The 12,549-nt window shown below is 49.7% G+C and overlaps 1 protein-coding gene across 1 annotated transcript; it reads right to left on the reverse strand.

Moving 5' to 3' along the window:
- Positions 1-2,869: 2,869 nt before the first annotated feature.
- RTN4RL1 (reticulon 4 receptor like 1) lies at positions 2,870-5,999 on the reverse strand. Its single transcript, XM_029613521.1, has one exon. It carries the CDS (start codon positions 5,997-5,999, stop codon positions 4,602-4,604), a length of 1,398 nt encoding a protein of 465 aa, XP_029469381.1. The 3' UTR covers positions 2,870-4,601.
- Between the last annotated feature and the right edge of the window lie 6,550 nt (positions 6,000-12,549).

A 12,549-nucleotide genomic window follows, 5' to 3' on the forward strand; every position in this document is an offset into this window, starting at 1 on the left:
ACCAGCTGAACACAGAGCCTTTTACTATTGCTTTCTGCTAGCAGTATCCCCCACTGTGGATGACAGGGACTGGAGGTGGTGGGGGGGGGGGGGGGGCTGGAAGAAGAGTGGAGGGGGAGAGGTGAGTGCCTGCTGTAAGGAAAGCAAGAAATTGGTAAACTTTTGGCAGTAGAATTTGGGCTTTGGAGTTGAACGCAGATCACCTCCATGGCAGCTGCTTTACTGTCAGGATCTGAGCTGCTGATTGACAAGCGATGTGTGCACCAGACTACTACTTGTTGAGAGAGAGGATGATAAATATAAGTACATCCCTAATTTATCAGGCCAGGCATTCTGCCTGCTAGAATAGACATTCTCTCTTTGCAATGCAGAAGCCGATCATTTATAAAATGTGGCTTTAACCCTTCGTTTTGACTATTACAAGGCTTGCACAAACTCTTCCATACACTGAGGCTGTCCTTGCTGTGCAGAACCACGTGGAAGGCTCTCGGTTTAATCCCTGAGGCTCTGAGTGGGCTGGGACTGGGGGGTGCTGCAGAGGCAGCGCACACGGCCCCTGGAGGCGAGCAGTTGTTGACTTTGCTAAAGATTGACCCCCCCCTTAGTAGCCAGCTTCAGGGTCCATGGCCTCCAGCCGAGGACCGTCACTGCAATGAGCAGACTAAGTATTTTGGGAGAGGGGGGTAGATATAAATAATGTGAGTGCAGGATCCTGGCGCCAGGCCAGGTTCTGATTGACCTGCAAGGAAACTGCCAGGTTGAAATAAAAGCTTACTTTGTAGTTCAGCTTGAGACCATCAAAATCACTGGTCATTCTTTTCCCTATAAATTTATGGGAAGTTAATTTGTTTCAGAGTAAAACAGAGAAGCTGATTTTCTTGCGTGCTAAGTCTGCATCTTGTGGGCTGGAGATGGCTTAACATTTGTCTGGCACCGCCAACAATCCATTCAGTGTTGCAGCAGAGGTTTGCGTTTTCCAGAACCACGCTCAGTACTGCGGGGGGACCACGTTTTAGGAACCCACAAACAGGGCCAGCTTAGCCATTACACAAACCAGACAGTCGTATAGGGCGAAGCAGCTTCTGGTGGTGGGGGAAGGGTGCCAAAGAGTGGATGCAGTTCTAGTAAAACAGTCGTGTATGGTCAGCTTGCTATAGAGGTAGAGGGGCTGAATGTCTTTTTGCGGTGTTTTGTGTTGGTTCACGAAGTGTCTGTCAACGGAGGCGATATTAGAATTTGACTTTTTTCTTAATATGGCAAGGGGAAGCATCCTAATTCAGCCCAGGCAGCCATTTCAGAGATTATCTTTAGCCAATGTGTATGGATTTCTTTTAATGTATACATCTATGTATATATCTTGATTTTATTTGCATTCTACCCCCCAAACATCACAGATGATATGTTCATCAGATACTGACATGATTTCTGACATGTGCGAGTCTGTACACACACACACACACACACACACCAGAGCAAAGTTTAATATTTAAAAGTCCAATGTCCAGTTAAATGTTTTTCAGAATTATCCCGTGAGCGGTGATATTCAGTTTAATTATCAAAATCTCAGGAGGGAGGGGGGCCTAAGGGCCTGAAAGTTATTTTTTTCTGATGGGGCGGAGGTGCCAGGCTGAAGGGTTTCCCAGGAGTGCCTAATACCATAACACCGGCCTTTCCCAAGACCCTTGGAATAGCAGGAAATATTAATGACCTTTTACCAAATGTCTCTCTTCTTTCATTTTCTCTTATGCATTAAGGGCCTGATCTTCCAAAGCGTTCACATGCATAAAACTGCACGTAAGTGTGCTTTTAGAAAAACGGCTGGGAGCTGTGCGTGCAGAAGTAGCTCAGTCTGCACTGGCGAGAGGCAGGAGCTGGCACAGCGAGGGCATGGACGGGCACACGTTTGATTTTGGACGGTGGAAACGTGCATGCACACTGACGTGCATAAATCCGCTTTGAAAATTTGGGCTAAAACCTGCAGGTCCTTCTGCATGCAGGCGAGTCTTGAGCCCTCCCTACGTAGGTAAAGAAAATTGCCATGATTGTGTTAAGCGCTACTGAAGATGTCCCACTGCTAATGCTAACCCTTGCACGGATCAGGAGGTGCGAGATGTGAATCCTTCAGGAGCACTCTTGCTGGCAAAGAAAGGCGAGTGTAGGGGCTTGGGAACAGGTGGCCTCAGAAGGACAAATTAAAGGGGCCATTTCTAATAGTTTGGGGAGGGGAAAGGACCTGCAAGCCGATTCTCAAAGGTCAAGGTCAAGATCCGCAGGTCAGCTGTGGGCAGAATCCCTTTGTTTCCTTCCCATCCCTCCCTCGCCCCCCCCCCCCCCCCCACCTTGTGAAACTGGGAGGCTGAGGGCGAGAAGACTTCCTGCTTACCCGGGGAAATCCCCCTGCCTGCCCTGCCATGTAATTGAAGAAAGGTTGGGGGGTGTATAGGGGAGGCCTGAGATGCCTTTGCTCTTGTGCCCTTGGTGTGAGAATCCCGAGTCCCTTAGTCCAGGTGTGAAGGAAAGCCCAGTGTCTGACTATGGGCTTCAGACCTCTTTTCTGCTTTTGATGTTGCACTACTCAGCTGCAGTGAAAATATTCCTCCTTGAGGTAAAACAAAGCTGAGCATCATAGACGGAGAAATAAGGTAACATTGACCCCCAAGAACAAAGTGAAATGGAGTTTATTGAAGGTTAGTAGGAGACTGGGGTTATTCTCCCATCAGTATTTTAGCATTTTCTCTCCCATGATCTTTCCAACCCCCAGAAAATCCCAAAGAGCCTTTATCAGAGAATTAAAAAAAAAACAACCAGATTTTGTTTATGCAAGATTCTTTTTATTGTTTTATTTGTCTGTTTTTTTAATCCATTCACATTTTTTCCCTGAAGGGAAATTAACATTTATTGTGTGTGCAAAAAAAGAATCTCCCTTCTGTCTGTATAACACTCGGAGTCCATCTGTAAAATCTTGAGTCATTTTTACTGCCTGTGTTTGAGCAAAGTATTCAGTCAGTTTTGCCCCCTGCTTTGATACCCTCCCAAATTCTTTCTAATTATGAAAATAAATCCTCTAGCCACTCTACAGTTATTCTACCTGATCGTAAGCACTGAGGATTCTGTCTCTACAGCCTCCAAGCTCTGTCACATTGGTGTCTGCCGAGCTAGGTGAGCATAAAATTGCTAGTTGAGGCTTCTGGTGTCAGGGACAAGTCTAGTGGATAATAAGCCCATAGGCCACCCCAGACCACTGCACTAAAGTCAGAACCTTAGACCAGTTAGAGAGTTGTTGCCGCACTATTTTGCACGCCAATAAGACAAGAATGCCGAGTCTCTTGTCTGCTGGGACTTCTCTCTTCTCATAGGCTGTGCACACTTAGAGGTATGCTTTGAAATTAATCCTGGTAGATCTGATGTTTCTAATGAGTTTGTCTCCCACCTTCTACTTTTCTATGATGGCTTAGAGGAGAGAGAGAGGCTGATCCAGTCCTGGTGCTTTACCCATGGCATGCAGGGACTTGTAAATCCGATTTCTTAAGAAAATGGAGCTACAAATCTCTGCGAACGAAAGAGTAAAACCTGAATGTGCTCAGCCTGTCCCTAGAGGCCATGCAGCCAGAGGGTCACCCTTGTTACTGGTCCTTTGTACTGCCTCGCTCATTGGTCCTGCCCTATGCTGCGGGAAGCTGTGTGGTCACCATTGCCGTTTTCTAGACAAAAACAAATAGCATTCGCCTCTCTATAAATTCAACAGTACAATCTTTTGTTTCTGCAGATATAGTTTTGTATTTATAAACATTTTTAAGACATACACTTTGATAACTGTGGTACAGTGGAGCAACCTTGTGCCATTGTTAACGTATAGAAGTGAATACAAGTTACAAAACCAATGCACCCTCTTTAGGCATCTTCTTTCTTCTGTAAAGTTTCCACCCATGTAATATTGACCTTTCCTTTGGTGGCTGGCTACTCCTAGTCCTGCAGTCAAGCCCTGCTATATTAGGGGTTGGTGGCTGTGTACATATCTATATCTATAGATATAGATAGGCCTGAGTTATTCAGGAATTTTCGATTGTCTGGTGACCGACTTTGGCCTGGAGAGCTGGGATAACCATCTGCATTCTGACTTATATTCGTTCAAGTTCAGATAAAAGATGTAGGCTTATTTGGTGATCATGGTTTTTTTTGTTTGTTTTTTTTTACACCTGTGCTCCCCTCAGTAATCACAGGGTTTCTCAAATCATTCACAGAACAGGGTTTCCCATAAAGCTCGGTTATTGTCCCCATTTTTCCAGTGATTTATAGTGTAGTATTCGATCACGTTACTGTTATCTTTTTAATGTAAAAAAAAGTTGTCTCTTATAGATGCTTAGTAAGAGCTGCTAAAAAAGCATGTGCCGGTGCTTTTTAATGCCCCCCTGCTATCTGCTTTTCTGTATAGTTGGTATGTATAATCCGTCAATCTGTATGGAGACCATGGAAAGCCCATAACCACTTTCTTTTCTTTCATTCTACCTCAAATTCTCCATTTACAACAAAAGAAGAAGAACAGAAATGGTCCTTTTTGTATAGTGATGGCAGTGCAGAGTTGTCCCCCTGGTTAGCCTGGCTCAGCGTATGATGGCTGCTAATACCAGGAGAAAGGCTAACAAAGACATCTTTAGACTTGCGCTGCCATTGCCAGCTGCCTGCTGGACCCCGCTGGGGGATTTCATGGGGGTCCTGCGAGTACATTTGGCCTTCCGCTTTGGAGTGGCTGTGGGCATTACGTCAAAGCTGAATTTGTGCTGATAATCTGGCACATAATCCTGCAGGTCATGCATGCCCTTCCTGGGCCCCAGGGATGCCGGTTTGGAGATATGGTTGCGGCTCTTCTGACTTGTGCAGTTTTTCCCAGGCTTCCTATAGCCTGGGCGGGAGGCTGGGGGGGCGGCTGGCTCAATGTTGGGTAAGTCGTGTTCCAAATCCTTCCCCTTTGCCTTCTCTTTAGAGGAGTGGTGGGAGTGGTGATCCTTGTGGGCCATCCTGTCCGCTGTGCTGAAAGTGTGCGTTTTAATCTGATGGAGGGACTCGGATCCTGAGCAGTCCCTGAAGTCCTCTGCCTTGAGGGCCTTCAGGTCCTTCCCCTGCATTCCATCGGGGGACTCGCAGATTATGCTGGAGCTGGAGCCTCGAAACCTGCGGAGCCAGTCCCAGAGTGACCTGGCTTTGCAGTCACAATCCCAAGGGTTCCCATTCAGCCTGAGAAACCCCAGTGCTGAAAGGTGAGCCAGGCATTCGCCATGAAGTTCAGAGAGACTGTTGTTGAAAAGATAGAGGGTAGTCAGCCTTTTGAGATCATGGAAGGCCCGCCTGTGAACCCACTGGAGCTGGTTTTGGTGGATCAGTAACCTGTCCAGGTTGATTAGTCCCCTGAATGTGTTCTGATGCAGGCTCCATAGCTTATTCCCATGGAGGAATAGGTGGCTAAGGTTGACCAAGTCAACAAAGATGTCATCCTGGAGAAACTCTATGTGGTTGTCTTGCAGGTAAAGATATTGTAAGTTATGAAGGCCATTAAATATTCCACTGGGCAAGGAACTGAGCCCGCACTTATATAAATACAAAGCATGGAGTCTGGACAAGCCTTGAAAACTTTCCGCAGCCAAGGCTCTTAGGTAGCGATTGTCACCCAAGTCGAGCTCCTCTAGATGCTCAAACCCCTCAAAGGTGGCCGGGTCTATAAAGGTGATGTTGTTGGAGTAAATCCATAAAGTGACCAGCGAGGGAGTGAAGTGACCTCGAAGGAGTATTGTGATCTGGTTGTTCTGGAGAAAGATCCTCTCGCTGTTCTCCGGGATGCCCTCAGGAATGGCAGCAAAGTTATGAGCCTGGCAGCTGACTGTCATGGGGGAAGGGTAGCACACGCAGTTCACAGGGCAAGACGCTGCGAAATGAATCTCCAGTCCAAGCAGCACCAGGAACAGCTTCACATAGCCCCCTGTTTGAATAAAAGAAGAGAGAAGCATTAAGGTCAGATTTTCTTATTGTATAATATTTCAAATACTGTAGAATGGAAATGCATAAGTTGTGTTCTCAGTTATGTGATAACAAAGGACACTAAGTCAGGCCTATATGTGCAAATATAGGAGGAAGTGTGAATGTTCTTGCAATATCCCAAATCTGCACACACTGGGGGTAATTTCCCAAGACATTTATTGCATAAAATCTGGTATTATGCATGTAAATGGTCCTTTAATAATTAACTGGGGCATTGTGCATGTAAAAGTATGCAAAGTGATTTTGGGCATGTATATTTATTTATTTAATTTTATTTTGTATACCAATATTCTGATAACAATCATAATGGTTCACAGCATAAATATAAATAAAATCAATTAAAAATGTTAAATGATTAAAAACAAAACATCATTAAATTCAATATAAGTATTACAACATAAAATAATAAAAACATCTATAGATAATAACCACAAACTCAATTTAAAAAACTTTTACGAACTCTACAAAGAGGTGTTCTGGTGGGTGGAGTCATGATTTATACGCTTAGGAGTGAATTTTCAAAAGCCCATTTATGCACGTAAAACTTTTTGAAAACGACCTCCCTCTTTTTATTTTTTAATGTATGAATGCATGCCTGCTCAGGATCGGGTGTCACTTTGTGCGCATGTTGGCACTGATTCTGCATACTCACAACATTTTCGAAGCTGATTTATGTGCATAAATCTGGTTGAAAATTCTGGATAAAGTCTGTGGGTAAAAAGTAATTGCAGCCTTTAGCCTAGGCAGGCTGCCTGAAAATGACCCTCATTAAGAACCAGATGTAGCCTTCAGACAAAAGTACGGCAAAATATTACAAAAGTCTGCAGAGCCCGTGGTGCGAGCCCTGTGGATTCAGCCCCCCCCATCCATTGGCATGGGTTGGGCCTGGGCATGGGTGTGGAGAGGGAAGATGGCGGCCCTTACTGACCAGTGAGTGCTTCTGAAGAGGCCCAGGGACGGGATGTGAGGGGAGAAAAGGAAGATGAATACAGAATCCCTGCAATTCGGCTTTCTTGCCCAGCTTGGAAATGGCAGGTCCTTTTAGCATAAGGAATTTAACTTTCTGCACCTTTTCAGCAAAGGAAAACACCCACAGAAAAGGCTGAGCAGAAACCCTCAACCCGAGGGCCTTTTTCTTGAAATTTGATCAGTTAAAGAATTGAGAAAAGTCCTGCAGCACTTTTTGCAGAAGATTTGTTTGCCCAGGTTTTTTTTTTTTCAGTGTATTTTTTTTTTTCCCCTTCCAGAAGTTGCCGGAAATGACATTCTTGGGTAAAAGATGCCACGAATTTCCATCCTGTGTAGACATGCAGCCGGTGGCCACCTTTCTTTCCCACTGAGTGGGAGGGCCCACTGACGGCCGGCATGCTGAGGGCAGGCGTTTCCTAGCATTTTGTTCAAAACTTAAATCTGGCTCTCGATCTGTTAAAACCAAAGGAGGATTATACTAAAAGGTGCAGCACTGCAGTCCTTTCATTGCGAGTGCAACCCTGTGAGTGGTCTTCCGTCCAGTTAGGGGGGAAAACCCTTCACAGCTGATTCATGTTTTACATTCTTAAGCTGCTTGTGGCGCTGAGGGAAGAGGGTCTGGAGGGAGGAGAGGCACAGACCCCCCTTTTCTGGCAATATTTCTTAGCTATTTTAATCAGATTACATCTCTTAATAGCAACTGAACTCATCTTGATGGAAAGAAAAGCCAAATGAATTAGTAATGATAGAGCACTTTATTTGTACGTGTTCCCACCGCACTGCCCTTCAGCCAGCAGCAGTGTGGAATTATTGTTCGCCACGGTGGACTCTGGCGCCCTGTCCTGTCCGCTGTGGTATCTGCCTCAGCCTTGCAGCTACCAACCAAGGTCAACCAACAAGGCCAGTTGCAAGTACGTGGCGTGACCAGTTCTTATCTTGTTTGCTGTCGGCCTGCACAGTCACCAAAGCGGCGTGAGCCTGCACTGAGTGGCCCGCGCAGGGTGACCGAGGGAGCTAAAGAGGGCTTTTGGAAGAAAGAAAGGAAGGGGGGAGATAACGCTGCAAACATTCGAATATCTCGCGGGCTTCAATAAAGTACCCAGAGGGAGCATTTTCCCAAGAAAGAGGGGGGGGGGGGGCTCAGGGAAGGGAGGGAAGGGCAAAGAGAATGTGGGAAATACTTAATTTCACCGGGACAGACTTCCAGACGGTGGCAGAATCCAAGCAAGCATGGGACAGGCGGAAGGGGACCCTCAGAGGCAGAGGGGGAGGGAAAGGACCTCAGCCTGACTAAGATCTTCAACAGTTCAAAAGGCAGTTAGTAAGAGGCAGCCTCCTTTTTGCAAGTCTGTTCTGTGTTTACCTGTTATCGATAGGAATGCTCTCGCCCAACACCTTTGATAAAATAGGTGCTTTCTGGCTCAGTCACTTCTCTACAGGATGCTTCCCCCGTAGCCTTTTGTTTGTCTTGACTAGACTGTAAGCTCTGAGGAGCAGGGACTGTGCTTTATGTGTATCTGTTCAGTCTGGTAGCAGTTTAAAAATATTTATATTCTGACTGTCCGGCACTTCCAAGCAGGTATCTCCCCGTCCCCAGAGGGGGCTCCCAAGTTTGTACCTGAGGCAATGGAGGGTGAAGTGACTTGCCCAAGGCCACAAGGAGCAGCAGTGGGAGCTGAGCCCTGGCTTCCCTGCTCTAAGCACCAGGCTACTCCTGGTCCCATTCACAGGTTCTTCCTCCTGCTTTGAGATTCCCGTGGGCCTCCCGGTTTGTTTCTCCTGGAAGCCAGGTTTAGGAACAGAACCGGGTGCTGCTACAGGGCCGGCCCTCCCGTTCGGTGCTGGAATTTATAGAGCGTTTACTTCTTGCAACTTTCTTGACTGATTTTTGGTGATGTGGAAAAGACAAAGGCAAACCTATAAGGAAGCCGCGTTGTTCGGACGCGGCGAGGGTAACAGAGGGAAAGCGCGCGAACTAAGTCAGTCGTGGGGGAAGGGTAGGGTAGAAAGGGCGGGAAGATTAGCAGTTGGGGAAGGAGAGGGGAGGGGGAAGGGCAGAGACAATTCAAACGAAAGGTTGGGATTGGGGAAAAAGATTGTGACGTCAGCGTCCCTGCCAGGTGCTGGGAGAGAGACGGAGGGCAGGCTGGCGAAAAGTGTGGCGGCGGCTTAGGTCTGTAGAGAATTGTTTAGCCTTGTTTGACGGTAGGGCGAGGCGGGAGGTGTCATGAGGAGGGTTGGCGAGAGAAAATGCTTACCTTTAAGCCAAGGTAGGGCAGGTTCGGGGAAAAGGGGGCGAGCCGGCCCGGTTCCTGGCAGTCGAGCGGGTCATTCCCCAGGGAGACCCACCAATGGGGAGTGTGTAGTGGTAGCCAGCTCCGGCGAAAGTGGGCCGGAAGCGGAGCCGGAGAGAGGAGGGTTTGGCGACACGGGGGACGAGGGCGGTTCCAGCCGGGAGATTTCGCCGAGCCCTGAGGGAGAAGATCGGGCCCACGTGGGTCGCGAGGATCGTGGCCTAGGGGACTGGCGGGAGGAAGCGGGAGCCGCTGTAGGAGGCACAGGTGCTACGGATGCGGCACGACGTGGTGAGCTCGGGGACGCGGCTGTTGCTGGGCCGGCGGGCCTGAAGACGTCAGGCGGTGCGCGCCCCAGGGGGCGACAGGCGGCGAGAGAAGAGGGAGGTCGGCGAGGAGCGAGAGGCAGCATCCCTGCGGAGAGGCCGGTAGCAGGCGGGGCTCCGGGCCGTGGGACCAGGAGGGCTGGCAGAACCGGGACGAGCGAGGTGAGACAGGCTGGCGTGCGCAAGCAGCAGAGTCGCGGAGGTGCGGCCGGAGTGGAGCGACCAGAGTGCGGTGAGGGCGGCAGGAGAAGGGATCAGGAGCGGGGGGGGGGGGCAAGGGGTGGAATAGGGGTCTCGAGGAATGGGAGGGCTAGGGAGGCACGCTATGACAGTGCACGGCGGGGATTCGGGGGTTGGCGGGCGGGGGATAAGGGAGGGGGTGCGCAGGAGCTAGGGGGATATTGGCGAGGGGGCCTTGAGGTAGCCGGGAATGGAAGGGGAGGGGCGGGGGGGGTCCACGCGGCTTGGGCTGCGGATTCCTGGGGTGGGAGGTGGCGGGTGGCACTGACGCAGGTGTGAGTCTTTTTCCCTATTCAGAAGCAGCAGGAGGCAGCGTACGGAGGGCAGCACCCATGGAAGACAACCGGCGTTGTGAGGTGTTATGCGCGCAGGCGGAAGACTCCTTCTTAGGAAGTGGGGACAGAGCGCGGGGAGAGGCAGCTAAATCCCGGATTTGGGGAGCGCCGGAAGGTAAAAGTAGTCAAAGAGGAGGAGAGGCCGAGGTGGCAGTCTCGGCAAAGAAGCGCAAACATGACAGCAGTTCGAGCGATACTGTGACAGTAGCTCGCCTGGCTCCTCTTCGTCGGCGTCCAGCAGCAGTCGGCGGGGAAGGCGGGGAGGACTGGGGCCGGCACAAGACACGGGGCACCCAGCGTTAGCGTCGTTAACTGAATTGTGGGAAGGTGCGCCGGGTAGGATACGGAGGCGTATAAAAAAGCGTAAGTATGTGAACATCTTTAGCTTACTTGAGGGCAGGAGGGGGGGAAGGAGGAAAAAAGGAAAGAGTAGTAAGAAGAAGAAGAGTGGATAGCAGGGAGTGCGAGTGACGAAAAATATAGTGAACTGGGTCAGAGGTTTTTTACGATTGGCGAGCGTGGTGGGGCACTACCGGCCAGATCAGCATGGGGCATTGTTAGCTTATGGTGATAGCATTCTGGGAGCTTTCCGGGATTATGATGGTTGGGCGTGGCTCAACTATGACGAGCGTTTTCGGGAAAAGATGGCGGGCAACAAGTTCATGTCTTGGGGTACTCAGGACATTAACTTGTGGCTGACTCAGATGACCAATAAAAGCGCGGCGACAGGTAAAAGGGGAAGCATCGGGTCGGGGCCAGGGGGAGACATCCAGACCAGTGGCGCAGGACTGGGGGGGGGCGACCAAAGGGAGCGGAGCGCGAGGGAAGGAGGGAAAAGGTGGGAATATGTAGGGTGAGGTATTGGCTACTTGCTTGTTCCCGGACTGTAAGTTTAAATATGCTTGTGCCTCGTGCGGAGGGAGCCATCCTAGTGTGAGGTGTACCCAGGTGGGGAGCAAACAGGGGGAAAGAATAGGTAAATTAAAAAAAAAAAAAAAGAAAAATCCCCCCAAAAAACAAAAAGCACACAAAATAAAAAAAAAAGGGTTCGAAGGGAAATAGCTAGCCAGGCGGAGGGATATGATCGGGTCTCATAGCCTCTATATAGGTGCGTGTGCGGCAGTGTCGGTGGGGAGGGCATTTGTTTGGGGGGGGAGGGGTGGCAGGTAGATGACGGGTTGGGGCGACGGGACCCTAGGTAAGGGGTAGCGGTAGTTAGTGTGACGATTTTCTTTATCAGATGCTGGCGTAGGAGGAAATGAAGCTTGGCGGGTGAGGTCGATGACATCGAGGGACGAAGAATGGGCGCTCATCAGGGCGTCTATGGCTCCGAGTACTTGGTCTGCGTACACTAGAGGTTCTGCGTCGGTGGGGGATTTTATGAGGGCTAGAGGGTGGCAGGGGGGACCAGTGCAGGAGCAGTGGTTGTTGGACTATGTACTGGAGGCAGAAAAGGGAGGTAGGACTCTCGCTTCCACACGTCTGCACCTAATGGGGTTTTCCTTCTTTAGCAAGTTGAAGGGGGAGGGGAATCCAATGAGTAGTTTTCGCTTAAGGAAGGTGTTGAGTGGGTGGCAAAAAGGCGGGGGGAGGGGACAGGATAAGAGATTGCCGATACGGTAAAGGGACTTAGTGAGGTTAGGGGAATGTTTATTGGGGGTTTGTTGGTCCAGTTATGAGGTAGTTCTCTTTAGGGTAGCGTTTTCATGGGCGTTCTTCGGGGCATTTCGGGTTAGTGAGTTGGTGGCCAGGTCAGGGAAGGACACGGAGTTCTCGGGAATTCGAGCGGAGTGGGTAAGTATCAGCGAGGCAGAAGTCGTGTTATTCCTGCCACGGTCAAAAATGGATCAGAAGGGCAGGGGAGCAACCATTCGCCTACTACCGGCGGAGTGTGCGGTGGTATGTCCGGTGCGGACAGCATTGCAATATGTTCGTTGGAGGCCGCGGGTGGCTGGACACTTCCTGGTGCACGAATCAGGAGCGGCATTGACGAAATTTCAATTTTCGCAAGTCCTTAGGAAGGCGCTCGCTGCGGCGGGGAACGACCCGTGGGGTTTTAGTACCCATTCTTTTCGTATTGGGGCGGCAACTTCGGCGGCGGAGGCGGGTATACCGGAAGTGGGCATTAAGAGCATCGGGAGGTGGGCATCCAAGGCGTACAAGCGATACGTGCGCTCTGATAGGGTGTAGTTTTTCCAGGTCCGGGGGTGGCTAGGGAAGGGGGAGCGACAACAGAGGACTTGGGGGCGTTTAAAAGGGGGAGGGATGAAGGGGGGAGGACAGTATTTGTGATAAGATGTGATAATACTCTTTCTCTTGCAGTTGATAGGGGGTGGAGAAGTGGCCTGAAATGCG

This window comes from Rhinatrema bivittatum, chromosome 8 (genome assembly GCF_901001135.1).
Source record: "Rhinatrema bivittatum chromosome 8, aRhiBiv1.1, whole genome shotgun sequence".
Lineage (NCBI taxonomy): Eukaryota > Metazoa > Chordata > Amphibia > Gymnophiona > Rhinatrematidae > Rhinatrema > Rhinatrema bivittatum.